Raw genomic sequence first — 17,540 nt, 5'->3', positions numbered from 1 at the left:
ACCTGGTCCGTCCACCAACTCTCAGGATATCTAGTAAGACTATCATTCATTAATTCACATGACCAAATAATTTTACGTTTGTATATTAATTTTCAATTTCACAAATCAACCGTAAATCACACAAGATTAGCAATATATATATCAAGGAAGCACAACTAAATTATTTAACCATTCCAATATATCATCATGTATTTAAAGCTGTAAATTCAACAATCAATTAAACATGACAAATAAATAACTAACCGATTCTGGCTTCATTGATAACTTGTAAATATTCTCAAAATTTTTAAAATTACACAAAATACCATATTATCGATTATTAATTTTCAATTCCGTAACAGAGAAAAAAAATGAGGGATTCTTACTCGAATAAGTGTTCGAAATACCAAACTTTCTACTGTGCTTACTGGTGGTTCCCGGGTTTCTTGAATTTTCATGCGAAGATTAAAACACGCTTCACGTATCTAAAAATATCCCAAAAATTCTAAAATCGGTATTAAAAACATTTTCTTGCTAATTTCAAAATTTTGGCACGGTGACAATACAGCCGCTCGTTGCGGCGGTTTGCCTCGGCCTGACTATTTTCGACCAGTTTTGACCGATTTCGGCCCATTTTATACCCATATGTGCGAGAAAACACGTTAGAGAGTTTCGCTTAGCTGAAAAAAAGTTAAAAAATAAAAACCTACTAGTGGTAGGAGTTTTCGTTGCGGCGAGTCCACCGGCTCACCTTCACGGCTGGGCGTTTTTTTTCGGTCAACTTGTAGAAAACAGAACGATGAATACAATGGTAGAAAAATCGCACGAAACAAGAAACGGGAAGTGGCTCATCGGAGGCGGTTGCGAGTTTTGGCCGCAGCTTTCGGCTCACCCACCATTCCTCTTGCTCTGATTTGGCCATGAGGGTGCTCGGAATTAAATTCCGAGTGGATAGAAGAATTTTTACCTTTTTTAGCTGTCAGAGGTGGCTCCGGCGCTACGACGGTCGGCTCTTTTTTCTTATAACTGGTTCTTCTTCTCCGGCGGGAGGCTGGCGGCTAAGGTTTGGATTCAGTGTGATGTGAGATATTTATACCCGTCTCGCGTTAATTTGGACCGTTCATCGCGTTTGATCTCGACCGTCCAATCACATTTAAAGAGAAAATGAATTTGGACTGTTCATCGCGATTTGATCTTAATCGTCCGATCGTATTTAAGGAAGAAATAAATCTGAACCGTTCATCACATTTGATCGTGACCGTCTGATCGCACTTGAGGATGGAACGGATCCAGACTGTCCACACGCGCGGGAATGCTTCCAAGCAGTCCGATCGCGGGGCACACAAATCGTCAACGTTGCCTCTCACATGGCATCGAGTCAGCGTGCTTTGCCACATGGTGCACTCCTGTTCGTCGAGACTACTGATTGGACAGTCCTACGTAACACACTTTTTTTAATTACATTCTGACCCCCAATTTTCGATTTTTCTATCAAAAATACCAACTGAATCTAAATTTTCACCCATTTTTTTTCAAAATTATTTTTAATTTAATCATCAACTTATTTTTTTTATAATTTTACATTAAATTAAAATTTATTAATTTTAAAAATAAATTTTTATACATTTTTTTTATATTTAAATTAATTATGGATCAAATTTCAAACCCGGTATTACAGCAACTATGATATAAAGAAAATAAGTTTTGTTTAACCCTGAAATATTGGACTTGGGAAACAATCTGTCTCAGCCGATGATCTTGACCTGATTTGGAGGAAACTTTTGGCCGGAGAATCTTAAACATGGGCGTGAATCAATCCAATATGAACCAAAAAGTTTTGGCCAGAGAATCTTGGACTAACGCATCTATTTGGTCTGAAACTTGTTTACAGATCTTGACATTACTCAACTGAAGCACAATTCTTGACCTAAATATTATCAAAAGTCAACCTGAAACCTAGATAAATCAAAGTCAACTCGAAACACAGTTTTAAACCTACCCACAACTCAGCGCTGGTATGACACAATCTTGAGGCAATCCTGCAAGGTCTGGATTGAAGGTGCTATCTTGAACATGAGAGAACTTACTAAATTAGAGAAGAAAGCCAGACATTTTGATACCCAAGCATTCTCAAATACAAACATCACTTCTTAAACTACATACACATACATATGTATTATTTTCGTCTTTATACCTTAATAAAAAGTAAAAGCAAAAATCACTTGGGAAAAGCCTTCTCTTCGGAGATCTCTGCATAAAGGACTTACATGTACTCCCTTATCCTCCTCCATACTAACCTTTTCTGTCATCACATCTTAAATACACTTCTGCAGTTATTTCTTTCCAAGGAACACTTGTAAACAATTATAAATCAATCACCCGAAGATATTAGGGAAAGAGTAATCCAACATGAAATTGACGAACCTGATTGTCTATGCTGGCAGATTTTTTGTGTGATTGGATAAGACTATCCCCACAAAATCTTGATGTTCATAAAGGCTACTAAAACTACAAACTTAATACAAATAGATGGCAAAGGCTGGTAAATCTCTTGGTTCCCTAAGTAAAGATCCAAGTATAAAACCTCATACAAATTCATCAATCAAAGTTATTACATGATGATCTAACCATTTCCAGTGTACAGGATTATTGTTCCCTAACTATCCAAGTCTTGACACAAAACCACTTAGGAAGGTAGCAAATAAAAGGAGAACAGCAATGTTTAAATGCCAGAAGGTGAACCCAAGTTGGCCCTTCAATTCAAGCAGTCCTAAGTGGTGGAGAAACGAGAATGACTCCATCTCCTCTAACAAAGAGAAAAGGAACTGTGCGCCTTGTAGTCTGTAAAAGAATGGGGAAAAAAGTCATCCACCCAAATAAGACTTGATTGAACTTTTACCTATTAGTTTGATCTTTTCAAATGTTTTGGCTTATAAATTAGATCGTATAACGACGTAAAACCAAAGTAAAGAATATCCTGTGAAAATTTTAACATACCCGAACAATCTCTTCGTATGTTTCGTCATCAATTTCTACTGTAGTCACAATCTCTTCAACATCCCCAAGAATCATATTTAAATGTTGATCATAAGCCTGCAAATCAAATTGCCAAACAACATAAAAAGAATAATAGAATATTTCAACAGTTAATGGTCCAATCAAGATCTTGAACAAGAGATGATTTTTCAAAAAGCAATCTTTCACAAGGCTTCACGCATTTATTTGTAGCTCAAAAATAGTGGTCCCTGCACCACAAAGTTTTAGAAGATATTGATTGCTTAAGTAGAACCTAAATGTTTATTTACGTTAACGGCACAACTAGAGAATACTTAATGACCTAAGTGATAAAGAGGTAAATAGTAACAGATTCAGATTAAATGAATGAGAAGTAAAGGGACTATAGTTAGGCCCATAAAGTCAAAAATGACCAAGCAAAAAGTGCTTAAGAATTTGTTGCAGGTTGGCATCAACTTGGTACATCTATGTTAGGTCCCCCGATGAAGTTAGCTAGCTGATTGTATTGAACATATTTCACTTCAACTAAATTTGTTGAAAATGCTTGAACATAGCAAAGTCATCAAAGTACTGAATTCTACTGCACATGTTAATCCCATGGTTTGGTCTAACCACAAAAGTAGCAAGAGATAGAATGAACAAACAACAACCTAACAAGAGGATAATCAACTGAATAGGCCAACATTTACTTAACTAACATAATCACCATCACCCATTAGCAAGAAAAAAAATACATATATACATATATATATATGAACACCATAACTTATTTCACAAAAAAAAATGAACACCATGACCACTGCCACCAAGACGGCCAGGCAGACGATTTTGGATTAGACCAGGTCTGACTCCTAATAATATTAACATAATTACATGATATAGAGCCATCAAATGATTATTTAACTTCATATTTCTTAACTATAAATCCACGAGAAATGAGAAGGTGAGCATTGTTTCTGAATGTTTGCCTCACTGCTCCTCAAACAAATCATTCGAGTTCCAGGATCCATTTTATTCAGCAAGAAAATATGGGATATTTTATTCTCGGTGAATCAAATTGCATTATTCAAAAATACATTTGTGGAATATTTTGTTCCCCACAAAATCGAATTACATTTATGAGCCGAAAAAAAAAAAAAGTAGAACAAACATACATCTTAGATCATGTTCTCATATAAATTAATTTAGCCAACTTAGATGTATGATATTCAACCAAGCATTTTCATTCATTTCCTTTTATCCTATTATAACAACAAGAAAAATCATTGCCCTAATGTTGTCCGTAAAAAATTGCCATCAACTAAGCATAACATTGAAGATTATATTCTCAGTTATTGAACATCTACTATTCTCGTTGTTAACTCAAACTTCATTCTTAATCCATCCGCAAAAAAAAAAAAAAAAACATTCTTTTCGTTTCTTGTCGGTTTACTTCGAATAAATACTCAATTGACATTAATCTTTCAAAATTTAAAGCAAGCAGCTTAATAAAACACCATCTGAAAAAAGAAAATCCAAGGAAGTTCATGACACCCTAAAATCCAGACAAACCCAAGGGACCAATTAAAAAGAAAACAATTTTGAAACACCGATTATACAGAAAGAAAAAGAAAATAAGAGCGTGTACCGAAAACCCTATCTGTAAGAAAAATGTAATATTGAAGAAGATAAGGAATTGAAAACAAACGTAAGTAATATGTTGCAGACTGAAATTGATACATACATGAAGCTTGCCCCGGAGTTCCCGGTCGGACCGGAGTTTCACGTAGATCCGTTCGTCGAGACTCAGCCTGATTAGATCCAATGGCTCCTTCACTGCACTTTCTTCTTCGGTCGCCATTCTTTCTCTTCTCTTTTCTTTCCTGATCAGCAACCGATTACCGATTTCTAGCAGACAGCGAGATTTATTTAGGGCTTAAAATCTTGAACCGAAATAAGACCCGGAAGTTCTAGGCGCAACCACCCGTTTACCCGATCAGTCTGATAGTACCACTAACTTTTCCGGGGTAAATATCGTAACAGCTTAATTTCTTAAAACAGTCCGATTAGTGTTGTGAGACACTGCGTGCTACCCCAAGATGTGTATTTCTATAAATTTAAATAATGATATTCTATTGTTTTTTTTTTATAAATATATATATATATATAATATCTTCTTACATATTTGTATGTCTAATCATTCTCAAACTTACAACTTTAATTAATTTTATTCTAAACACCCTTCTTTAATTTTGTCATTTATTGAGGATTAAATAATATTTATTGTAAAATTCTCAAGCAACTTGTTATGGTGGAAGATGTTGCTATCAATTGAACATTGCAATTGTCTATCTTGATAATCCAAAAACTGGTAATTATACAATGTTTTTGTATTAAAAAAATATGGGTTTAAATTTGTGCACAATAATTATATAATCTATATTTTAAAATTATTTGGAGAGGAAGTATGTTGTGTTATAAAGTTATGGTACTAAGTTTTATTTTTTTTAAGTAATAATTACACTTCAAATTAAATAATTATTTGGGTACAAATTTTTAGTAAACCAAACGGGTATAAGAGAAAATATTTTCTAAATTGTCAAAGTAAAAACTTAAGAATCACTTATGTTTAATTGTCTTTTCCAATTATCTTTTAAAGATAAATATTATAAAATAATTAAGGTCAAAAAAACAAATATTATTATTATAATTGCTTGCAGAAAGATAATTCTTCTAAAAAAACATATAATAAAAAAATAAATTTTATATTAAAGAATAATTTTTTCTTGTTATTTCGAGATCTATAAATATATATATATATATATATATATTGTAAAATGGTTCGATAATTTATATTAATTCAAACTTCTTAAAATATGTATTATTCTAAAGACACATTGGGTCTAATAATGGTCGGTTGTCCTTCTAACTTGGAGGTTCCGAGTTGAGTTCTCGTGACTCAATAACAATATTATTTTAAGGGTTAAATAATAGTTTTGTAATTTTATTACAATTTAAAATTTTTATTGTTTTAATAGTAATATTTATTGTGGGCCAATGTTTTGCTTTTATTTTATTTCAAGCTTTTAATTTCCAAGTTATTATTTTATAAATTAATTTAAGTTAAATTTACTTAATTAAAATTTTTATATGTTAATTTTCTAAAATTTAAATTAATATGAATATTTTCAAAATCAATATGTTTAAATATACTATATTTATATTATCATCTCTAATTTATTAACAACTTATTTATTATGAAATCATCATGTTTACATGCATTTAATCTATTTATGCAAGATTATTAAATAAATTAACTAATAAACGAATTATTAGTTCAATAATAAAAGATGATCATAATAATTACATCGTTGTGCATAGATTACGAGAATTCTTAGCGAAATAAATAATTTAATATGATCATAATGCATTATATGAGATTGAATTATAATTTTAAGACTGAAATTAAAATTAAAGGCTAACCCTAATTTCCCCTTCCTACATCCAATTTTAAATTTATTGATTATTAAAAGAAATATGGGTGTTGATGTAAACAGACAATATAATATGTTTTTTTTTTCGTTATTCCCAGTTGTCTTTACTTGTAAATTATAAATATTATAATAAAATAATTTGGGTCATAGCAATTTTCTTGGGGTTTTATTATTTATTTTGTATATTTATAGATAGTCTTGTGGACCCACTGGGATCTTCGCATACATTGAACCTGCTTTTCATCTCTCTCTCTCTCTGGTTATACATGCGCAAGCCAAACTTCCGAAAAGCCTCTCCGAAGCCTAACAACGCCAGAGCTCAGCTGCTGATTTTCTTGATCTTCGACCCTGGATTCTCGGCTTAATCACAGGGACCTCTCTTACACCTTCCTGGGTCTTCAAGATTTCCTCAGATAAGTACCCATTTTCATCATATTCCAGGAAAGATTCTGTTTTTTTGGCTTGATTTTCTCTTCTCATCTTCAGATTGGTGATTTTCGAACTTCGTATATCTTTAGCTGTTAAGGGAGTAAATCTGTGGTACTTGAAGTCTGTAAAGAGATGATTTTTTGATCTGATATGCTTCGGGTTTTGGATTTTCTGCTAATTTCTTTTGGATGTGAAAGAGGGAGTTTGATTCATGGCGGACAATGCTTTGTAAAATGAAGAAGCAAATGACTGTAGGGTTGACTAGAGTAGATTGAGTAGAAATTATTGGTTCCAAGCTGATGAGGGAAGATCAGGGTTTGAGGTGAAATGGGATTATTGTTTTTGATCTGGGTTTTCGTTTAAAACGAGGAATGGAAGGGGGTTTATCTCAGGGAGGTATGATTCCAGGTGGGTCTTCTTTTAGCGGTCTTGATTTGCAAACTTCAATTAGGGTTCATAATCAACCACAGCATCCAACCACCATACACCAACACCACCATCGTCAAGGCTCTTCTGTTCATCCTTCACTTCATGAGGGTTTTCCTCTCACAATGGGTTCCATGCAAGGTTGTGATCAAACCATGTCAATGGCGGATTACAACAAGGTAGAAAGGGGAAAAAACTCAGTTAGCGACGAGGACGAGCCAAGCTTCACAGAAGAGGGTGGTGATGGTCATAATGATCCAAACAAAGGCAAGAAAGGGTCTCCATGGCAACGTGTTAAGTGGACTGATAAGATGGTGAGGCTTTTGATAACAGCAGTGTCTTATATAGGTGAAGACGCATCTTCAGATTATAGAAGGAAATTTTCAGTTTTACAGAAGAAGGGAAAGTGGAAATCGGTTTCAAAAGTCATGGCAGAAAGGGGTTATCATGTTTCCCCACAGCAGTGTGAGGATAAATTCAATGATCTCAACAAGAGATACAAGAAGCTTAATGATATGCTTGGTAGGGGTACTTCTTGTCAGGTTGTTGAGAATCCTGTGCTGTTGGATTTGATAGATTTTTTATCTGAGAAAGAAAAAGATGATGTTCGGAAAATTTTGAGTTCGAAGCATCTTTTCTACGAAGAAATGTGCTCTTACCACAATGGGAATCGGTTGCATCTACCTCATGATCCAGCATTGCAGCGTTCTCTGCAGTTGGCTCTTAGAAGTCGAGATGATCACGATAATGATGATTTAAGGAGACACCAAAATGATGATCCCGATGAAGAAGATCAAGAAGTGGAAGCAGATGAACATGACGAATATGAGGAGCACCGTGGTTTACATGCGGGTGTAAGTGGCTCTTTGAAGAGGTCAAGACAAGGGCAAGGGCAGGAGGATGTCTGTTTTCCGAATTCCTGGAACTCTCAGGACTGCAACAAAGGTCCCTATCCTCATCAACATACTTGCCAAACTGATACGAATCAAGTATTAACTGAAAGCAGCCGCGCAGCTTGGTTACAGAAGCAGTGGATTGAATCCCGTTCGCTTCAAATAGAAGAACAGAAACTGCAGATTCAAGCAGACATGTTGGAATTGGAGAAACAGCGGTTCAAGTGGGAGAGATTCAGCAAGAAAAGGGACCGTGAATTGGAGAGGATGAGAATGGAAAACGAGAGGATGAAACTAGAGAACGAACGAATGGCATTGGAATTGAAGCGAAGGGAATTGGGTGGCGATTTATGAAACTTGGGATGTATGTATTGAGTAAAGGAATAGCAATCACTAATTGTGATTGTTTTTGGGTTTAGTGTAAAAAGTGGTGATTGCCTATAGTTAAAGAATTTTGTGATGAGGTTTGATTTTTGCTTCTATCGTGTAGTTTGGCATAATTTTGTAAGTCTGAATATTATTATCAATTCTGAGAGTTTTCCCTTGTGATTAAAGTTATATAGGTGCGTGTATATATATACATATGTGTGTGTGTGTGTGTGTGATTGTTTTGTTTTGTGTAGAAATACTATGTTGAAGTTAGGCCTGGCTTAAGACGTAGAATTTTTTGGATGGGAGATTTTGAGACTTCGGTCAATAAATTGAAACACGTGAGATATTTATTTATAACCGGTAATACAAGGTGCCAACTCGTATTCAACGTACGGGAGAAGAGAAATATAAGAAGCCCAAATATTTTCCTCAACCAAAACTAGTATGATTGTAGGGCCGGCCCACTTGATTGGTCAAATACTTAGAATTGCTTAACCTTACCCCCACAATTTTTTTAAAAAAAATTTATTACAAATTTATATTGTATATTTTTTACAATATATTGAAATTATTTTATTGTGTTGAAGTACTAACGAGGCTCTTCAGATTTTATAATTAGATAATTTATAATTAAATATACAAAAGTTATAATGTGTATATTTAGAAAATAATTAGCTTTTATTAAAAATTTATATTTTAAAATTTAAAAATTATCTTTACCAAAAATATAAATTTTATTTTATTAAAATAATAAAACTTTCTACTACTATTTTTTAACTTAGCTTATAAGTGTCATATTATATATAACAACAATAATAACTTCTATGTCACTCTTTTGACTTGTCAACACACCACGTCGTCTCTTTAAAAGTCATGACGACTCTTGTATAAATATGTCAGCACTAATTGACATTAGTTTTTCACGTTAGTACTGAACTTCTCTTCTTGCTATATATGTTGTCTTCCTCACTCAGTTCACGTACTTTAGACTTACTTTATCTTTCTTTCTCTATCTCTCTCTCGCTGTCACAGTGTGTAACGACTCGTATTCTCCGTTAAGAAATGAATGTTTAACACGTATATATAACTTAATAAATTTACACAACAATATGCTAAAATTTGTAATTTAATTATCTCTTGTACACAGTTATAATTTATAAATCTCACAAAATGTATAAGTTACATCATTATATATTTAGCTCTACTATACAAATAGAACTTCTAAAATTATCAAAAATTCTTTAGAGTTTTCTTTTGACCTTAAACACGCTCCTAATTAGAATTAATTGCATTAAACGGATACGAATTGAGGTGAATTTTACGAACTCAGTAAGAAAAATACAGTATCCATACAAAAGCATGCAAATAACTAATCATACAAATTTTAGAAAACAAATGCGGATTTTAAAGTGAACTTTCCAAATATGAAAGACAAACAACAACAATTCTTCTCATTTGTCATTTCACATATCAATTTTTTTTTTCCTCTGATACCCATATCACATGCTCCAATCTCATATTCATTAACAAATTATCATTCGAATATATTCATGATCGCATGACATACATATCAATTCATTATCAAAATAGATTTATATTCGAGTACTATATATATCCATCAAAAAACACATCACATTCATGTTCGAACAAACTTGCATTCTCGTGCATATACACCGTCACATTATATCGAATATATAACCAGATGCAATACATATATTAGATCAATTCACTTTATATTCTGTTTGATATCTTTATATATCACCGCATATTGACTTTTAACTAATATCATTTAGTATACAGTAATTTTCTTTACATATGGATATTTAAATATTTTTATAACTAATAAGTATTCGTTGGTCATTCTTGTACCCCAACCTATATGAGTGTCACGATTATCAGCTGCCCCATACCCCAACTTATATGGGCGCCAAAAACACCGGCCACCTTCATACCCCAACTAGTATGGGTGCTATAATAAGTCGGTTACCAACATATCCTAATCCGTATAAACGCTGTTATTATTCCATATTTATAGTAGTGTTCCTTATGCATAACCAAAACACAATTATCATATAATTAAAGTACAAGTGCAACCATCGATTGCCTCACAGCCCAACCCATGTGGGCGCCATAAACACCGGCCACCCTCATCCTCATATTCCATATCCATAATATATCCAACATACACAATTTTACATTATATTATTCAGACACCAAACATATTACATAAGCAACAAGCAACCACAATCTATATGTAAATATGCACACAGACAAATTTAATACGAAAAACTATTTATGCTCATATCAACATACATATATATCTATATACATTTTCACACAACTTTATACATATCTAAATATGTATAACCACATATTACATAATTCTATATATAGCTACCTACGTACACACACTTGAAATCTACTTACTTTTATACATAAAAATCTTATACGTCCGCATGTGTATAACCTCATCTGTGCCTACCCATTCAAGCAAAACATATCTGTATCCATATTATTATAGATATACCTTATACACACCTATTCATATATATGCATGAAACTTTACAAACACTTTTCGGAATAAAACTGGATATCATCCATCAAAATTTTAAATTAATCATTTAAAACAATAAATCATTTTATAAAAATATGAAGACCCTGAAATTTTGGCTACTGTTAAAACAATTTTTTCGTTTGCAAAATAAAAGTACGTGTGTTAATACCAGATAATTATTATTTATTATTATTTTCTTGTTTTATGGACAACAAATTTTTACTTGGACACGTGGTACCCGGTTGTTGGAGTCACCACGCGCGTGTCAAGGAAGCTGCCACGCGCTGCCGCGCACCACCGTCGGAAGCAGCATGCGCCGACGCGAGTGACTCGGAATTGCCACGAGAATCGCGGCACGGCCAGATCCGAAACTGATCTCGTCGAAGCTGCCGTGATCGGGCCTCTATGCGATCCAGTAACCGTGGATCTGTCTTCTCGCTGCCGCGCCGCACATACCTGGAGCGCAATCCGTCGCGCTGGTTCCTCTCTTCTGCTGCGCGCACGGTCGCGCCGTTACTCTGATCGCCTCCCCTCCGCCACGCGCACAGGCTGATCGCGCGGTGCTCTCTGGTTGCGCCGCAGATCTGGCCCTCCGCAATCGCGCGCGCCGACCTTCTTCTTCTTCTTCTTCTTCTTCTCCTTCTCCATCTCCTTCTTCGTATTCGTCTTCTTCTTCTTCTTCTTCTTCTTCTTCTCTCCTCCGCCGCATCTCCCTCCCGCTGCGTCTTCCTTCCCTGCCGTGCCCTCTTTCACGCCGCTTCTATTCTTCTTGTTTTTTTGTTTAGGATTCCTTTTCTTTTAATATTTATTTGTCATTTATTTATTCATTGACATATATATATATATTTCGGGATGTTACACGGCGTATATACACAAGCAAAATTTTCAAAAGGCCTCTCTATAGCCTGACACCGCAGAGCTCAGCTGCTGATTTTCTTGATCTTCGACCCTGGATTCTCGGCTTAATCACAGGGATCTCTCTTATATCTTTCTGGGTCCTCACAGATACGTATCCATTTTCATGATGTTCCAGGAAAGACTCTATTTTTCGGTTTGATTTTTTCGTTTCCTCTTCAATTGGTGATTTCTCGAACTGTGTATATCTATGGCTGTTAAGGGAGTAAATCTGTAGCATTCAGAATTTAGAAAGGGATGATTGTTTGATTCGATATGCTTCGGTTTAGGATTTTCTGCTGATTTATTTTGCATGTAAAAAGAGGAATTACGAGTTCTGAAGTTTAGCGCAGAGATTATAACTTATTTCCCCAAGGAATAGGGACGGGAAGGAACTGACACTCAGTTGGCTTAAATTTTTTGCCCTGCGTATTGTAACATTCAAATTTTTTAGTCGGAATGCAGATTCAAAGATTTTCAGTTGCGAATTACACCATTGTTGCTCCTCCAAATTTCTCGTCCTCTCCCCACATTTCCACCGCAATCCCACATAACCCCTCAATCCTTGCACTCAATCGAACTTGCAATGCTGGGTTTTGCAATTCACTGCGAAGGGTAACCAAATTGCAGACTAGTTCGAGAAGATACGGCAGTTTGATTATGGCGAGTTCTGGAGAGGTAAAAGACGATAGGTTCTATATGAGGAGATGCGTGGAGCTGGCGAGGAAGGCCGTTGGATACACAAGTCCCAATCCAATGGTGGGTTGTGTTATAGTGAAAGATGGGAAGATTGTTGGTGAGGGGTTTCACCCTAAAGCTGGTCAACCTCATGCGGAGGTAACCTCACGTCTCTTCTTCTTCTCTTTTTTGTTATCTTTTCCTACAAATTTTTCAGTTAATTGCAGACAAAATCATGGTTGATTTGTTTAAGATCAGGACTAAAGAATGGATTTTCAGAGTTCCTGGACTTCATTAGTTGGATCAGGAACCCATGATGAATAAGGATATAGTTTACTAGATGCAAAGATTAGTAGGAGTTGACTTTTCATTATATTTAGTTTCTTTATCTTTTCCTGCCATTTTTCTTCCAACTGAATGGAGCACACATGTAAATCAATTCCATGATTTTTGTAGGTCTCTTTAACATAGTTACTCGTTATTTTGTGATAAGTTCAGTGATGTGTCTCTTTCCCTCGTGTTATATGGATTTAGATTAAGAATTAAGTAGAGACAAAGTTTGCCATGAACAAAATGAGATGGTCCTTTAGATGTTTCAGAACAGTGTCATGGTTTCTGCTAACTATGTTTTTATCCTACTATACTAATGTGTTTTTTTTCATATGAAAGTGAACATATTTCGCTTTAGAGATTCCAGCCGAATAATTTGGCCAGGAGGTGAAATTTGCAGGTATTTGCTCTGCGAGACGCTGGTAGTTTGGCTGAGGGGGCCACAGCATATGTGAGCCTAGAGCCCTGTAATCACTTTGGTAGAACTCCACCATGTACTGAAGCTCTGATCAAAACCAAGGTGAAAAAAGTGGTGGCGGGAATGGTGGACCCAAACCCGATTGTTGCTTCAAAAGGGGTGAATAGATTGAGAGATGCAGGAATTGAGGTGATTGTGAGTGTAGAAGAAGAGCTGTGCAAGAGGCTCAATGAGGCTTATATCCATCAAATATTGACAGGGAAGCCCTTTGTTACACTAAGGTATATTTTTCTTTGCTTACAATGTTATGTTGATGCCAGGTTCACACCTTTCCAGAGCGTCTTGAAGGTTTCACTTTAAAAAACATGTATAGATGTTACCTTTGTATATTCTTCAAGAATCTTTCTTAATGGCTCTACCTGACTTCCAGATATTCCCTTTCTGTCAATGGTTGTTTCTTGGACCAGCTTGGTGAAGGAGTTTCAGAAAGTGGAGGATACTACTCAAAACTACTACAGGAAAATGATGCAATTATAATTTCTGGTTCATTAAAGGATAATCTTTCCATGTTTACGTCGCAAGAACTTGGTGCTAATCAACCCATGAAGATTTTAGTAGCAAGAAATCCTGAATGGTCTGGAATCCAAATTCCTGATCTCACCAAAGAAATGGCTTCCAAAGTGGTATTGTTTACCAACAAAGGCACAACTCTTGGAAAAGAGATGGCTCAGAAGGAAATTGAAAAAGTGGTTTCGGATCAAATAACTTTGAGTGCAATTCTTGAATCTGTTAGAAACAGGGGATTGCGCAGTGTTTTGCTGGATCTGAGGGGGAGTTTCAGCAATCTGCAAGAGCTTCTTAGAGAGGGTATTGAGCAAAATCTGTTGCAAAAAATTGTGGTAGAGGTATTGCCTTGGTGGGGTGGAGATTATGATGGAAATCTTCAGATGACACTGAAAGAACTGAGGAAAAGACTGAAGTTGAAGAATTTACAGTCCAAAATCTCACATCAGAGTGTTGTGATTGAGGGATATGTTCAATAAATAGAATTGAATGCCCGTGCTCATCAGTGTTGCTATATTTATTGGACTTATTTTTCTTTTCTGGGGGGACAATAAAGCTCACTACAATGTTATTGCAATTACATTTATTAACTTTGTACCATGGAGTTGCTGTGGATTTTATTCTCACAAGCTGGTTAATTTTGAAGTGGCAGAATCTTTTTATGATACTAAAAACAACTGCTATTTGCTTCCTTGATGAGATGAACAGAAGCATGAAATTAAGGGTGTGATTGAACGGTGATGAAGGGGCCAAAAAAAGACTCTACATTGTTATTATCCATCTTTGAGAAGAAGACTCCAGCATTTTGGGATGACAGGATTATTAGAAGCAATACTTGAAATTCTCTTGTTATCTCCTTGACAATCATAGTTTCCTTTGTGAAATACTCAATGGTAAACTAAATGTCGATTGACAAATGATAACTGCTTAAGGTGGTGCACCCTTAAATCCTCTCATGTGCCCTTGTTTCTCTTTATTTGTTTGGAAATAATTAAGCAGTGTCTTTAGCATGTTGTGTTGATGCTCTTTCTAGTTCGTCTCCTTTTTAATATGTTCTTCCTTAATATCAAAAGGTCAAAGAGTGATGTTTCTTCAGCCATGATTTGTGCTTACTTTCCTTTTATACTTTTCACTTAATGTAATGAAAACCTTCATTCCATTTATCTTGTTTGTTCTATAATAACAGCTTTGTCATGGGTAGAACTTATAGTGGAAACTACATGAAAAGAAAATTGTTGGAAAATGATAAACTTTGTTCTCATTGTTCAATTGTTTGAACTTCGAATATTATGTGAGCGTATTCTTTGGTTTCTACTGTTAAAATGAAGATATTTAAAATATATGATGCAATTCAGTTTTTCATCTTTTTCCATGCAGTTGATGGGTGATCTTCAATTTTCTTGGTAAGTCCCTTCTACTTAATGACGTACAGTTTTACATGACAAAAACTACATTAGCTTCTGGAAAATACCTACTGCTAAAACATTTTTTACTGGGGAATGAGATGCAAGTAAGCTTGTGTTTCCGTGTCTCTCCATCCTTGTTTAAATTGAACTGTACAGTTTTATCAATGTTCTTGATTTGCCTAATCATGTTTGCTAATACCTCATTTGTCTCCATATACTTGTTTAGCTTAGGCAGATATATTATGTGAATGTTCTTAACCTGTCCAATAACATACATCTTTTGAGGAGACTATTGCTGCAGAATTCATTCTAGTCAAGGCAGAAGAGCTGGAAAACTAAGTGGCTACATTTTGTATCATTTCAGCTGACAAATCATTCACGCCAGGATTGAATAGAACAAACACAGTGATATTGATTAGCATGACATATATCTATATATGTATGTATCTATATGTATGGATATAAAGGGAGAGCTGGAAGGATGTTTTGAAGTTCTTTTTTATTGTTGACTAGATGGTGGGAGTTTTCAACACACAGCAAATCCAACATCACATCACTGCAACAGTCCAAACTGAAAAGCTATGGAGAAAGCAGCCACAAAGATAATCCTTTGCTTGCATTGCTGCAGCTAAAGAAAGCTATTTGGGAGCTCTATTCCAGTAAGCATCATTTCAGGTAATGTTTCCTTTTTCACTGTTTGGCACTTTGGCTTTTCTCCATCAATGAGATGTTAGCAATATATATTGGTCAGTAGTGATAACCCTTCTTAATCATATGATGATGAAAGGTAATGACAGTAGCTTGGGTAGATACATAGATATATACATAAGTATATATATCCAGTAACTGCTCTGGCTTTACACCTATTGTTTTTGGTGACTCATATTGTCTTTTATTTGTATTCATTTTAAGATTACTTTTCAGTCGAATTAATTGTGTATCTGTAAGTGAGTTTATTGTGTAATATAGGTTTTGAATGGTCCAGAACCATAATGAATTTTGACCAAATCAAGACTGAAACAAGATAAAATTTTAGATTGAAGACAGAATTATAAGGAGAAAAAAAAGGAAAGAAAAGCCTAGACTAGATTTGAATATATTGGTCTTTGATTTAGATCATTTCGGAATTAAGACTTCAACATTTAAAACTGAATACATAATTAAGTCTAATTTATTCGGGTTCAAATTGGGTTTTTCAATTCCAACAGATTTGAATTTTCATAAGCTCATTGGTATGTAGTTATGGGGATGTTTGAAACTTTAACTTATGAGAAAGAGATAAAATTATTATTGAGAATGAAATCTAGTGCACATGGAGCTGTCCTGGTATTGCTTGCATTTTACTCTCTTGCAGTATCTTAGGATTGAAATTTACTCTAGGGAAGAGTTAGTGTCATTAATTTTACACATACATACATATATATATATATGTATTCGCAACAAGAGGGGAAAGAATAATTTTTTATACATACATATATATATATATATATATATATATACATGAAGTTGGAACAAGAGGGGGAAAGAATAATTAAAGAATATGGGTTGAACAACCCACTACAGAAGGTTCCATCTCTCCTCCCATTAATAAAGAATCATGGATTAAACTTGAAAGTTATTGGTTAAAAAATGACGGCGATCATTGGAGATATAATCATTGCGATCCCACATTATAGTATTGTGTGTGTGTGTGTGTGTGTATATATATATATATGTTCTTTTCATCTTCGATCTAAATTTAACAAAAAAAATAAATAAATAAAGGGGAGATTGGGAAAAGTGACACATTCCATAAATGGGTCATAAAACTTTTTTTCATTGTAACATTTTTAAAAAGCATGTTGACGAGTCACATTCATTCAAGTGTTTGCATTAATAAAATTTCTTTTAAAAATCAGTTTAGTAGTTCAACTTGAAGTGATATCATATTTTTTTTATTCTTAATTTTTTTAAAAATTAATTTGATAAAATAATAATCGAGCCATATTTTGATTATGTGGAAAATAAATAAATAATTTATATTAAAGTCTTAATTGTTTAAAAAATTAAAAATTAAAAATTAAAATGGAGAATAAAGTTTGGTGGGTGCTTAGCTGGTGCCAGATAAAT

General features: G+C 34.4%; 3 protein-coding genes across 3 annotated transcripts; 2 read left to right on the top strand and 1 right to left on the bottom strand.

Moving 5' to 3' along the window:
* Nucleotides 1-2,509: 2,509 nt before the first annotated feature.
* LOC110808045 (sm-like protein LSM3A) lies at nucleotides 2,510-5,051 on the bottom strand. Its single transcript, XM_022033385.2, has 3 exons — nucleotides 4,718-5,051; nucleotides 2,977-3,072; nucleotides 2,510-2,820 (listed from the first exon to the last, which is right to left on the bottom strand). The coding sequence occupies exons 1-3, from the start codon at nucleotides 4,832-4,834 to the stop codon at nucleotides 2,740-2,742; spliced, it is 294 nt and encodes a 97-aa protein (XP_021889077.1). The 5' UTR covers nucleotides 4,835-5,051; the 3' UTR covers nucleotides 2,510-2,739.
* A 1,637-nt stretch (nucleotides 5,052-6,688) lies between these two features.
* Nucleotides 6,689-8,773, top strand: LOC110808035 (uncharacterized). The gene has a single exon (XM_022033373.2). It carries the CDS (start codon nucleotides 7,268-7,270, stop codon nucleotides 8,567-8,569), a length of 1,302 nt encoding a protein of 433 aa, XP_021889065.1. The 5' UTR covers nucleotides 6,689-7,267; the 3' UTR covers nucleotides 8,570-8,773.
* Nucleotides 8,774-11,066: 2,293 nt separating this feature from the next.
* Nucleotides 11,067-15,035, top strand: LOC110825717 (Cytidine/deoxycytidylate deaminase family protein). Its single transcript, XM_022056202.2, has 3 exons — nucleotides 11,067-12,872; nucleotides 13,444-13,742; nucleotides 13,892-15,035. The coding sequence occupies exons 1-3, from the start codon at nucleotides 12,495-12,497 to the stop codon at nucleotides 14,502-14,504; spliced, it is 1,290 nt and encodes a 429-aa protein (XP_021911894.1). The 5' UTR covers nucleotides 11,067-12,494; the 3' UTR covers nucleotides 14,505-15,035.
* Nucleotides 15,036-17,540: the final 2,505 nt, after the last annotated feature.

The sequence above is a fragment of the Carica papaya genome, chromosome 1 (assembly GCF_054855325.1).
Source record: "Carica papaya isolate Zhongbai chromosome 1, ASM5485532v1, whole genome shotgun sequence".
Classification (NCBI taxonomy): Eukaryota; Viridiplantae; Streptophyta; class Magnoliopsida; order Brassicales; family Caricaceae; genus Carica; species Carica papaya.
Note: the sequence above shows the minus strand (reverse complement) of the source record. Positions and strands in the feature narration are given on the sequence as shown.

Bases quoted from the DNA above. Each gene is read 5' to 3' on its own strand.
- LOC110808045 (XM_022033385.2), bottom strand. From the start codon at position 4,834: ATGGCGACCGAAGAAGAAAGTGCAGTGAAGGAGCCATTGGATCTAATC. The intron at 3,073-4,717 runs GTATGTATCAAT...TTTGATTTGCAG, and splicing joins AACTCCGGGGCAAGCTTCAT to GCTTATGATCAACATTTAAA. The intron at 2,821-2,976 runs GTATGTTAAAAT...ATTCTTTTACAG, and splicing joins CATACGAAGAGATTGTTCGG to ACTACAAGGCGCACAGTTCC.
- LOC110808035 (XM_022033373.2), top strand. From the start codon at position 7,268: ATGGAAGGGGGTTTATCTCAGGGAGGTATGATTCCAGGTGGGTCTTCT.
- LOC110825717 (XM_022056202.2), top strand. From the start codon at position 12,495: ATGCAGATTCAAAGATTTTCAGTTGCGAATTACACCATTGTTGCTCCT. The intron at 12,873-13,443 runs GTAACCTCACGT...TGAAATTTGCAG, and splicing joins CTGGTCAACCTCATGCGGAG to GTATTTGCTCTGCGAGACGC. The intron at 13,743-13,891 runs GTATATTTTTCT...CCTGACTTCCAG, and splicing joins AAGCCCTTTGTTACACTAAG to ATATTCCCTTTCTGTCAATG.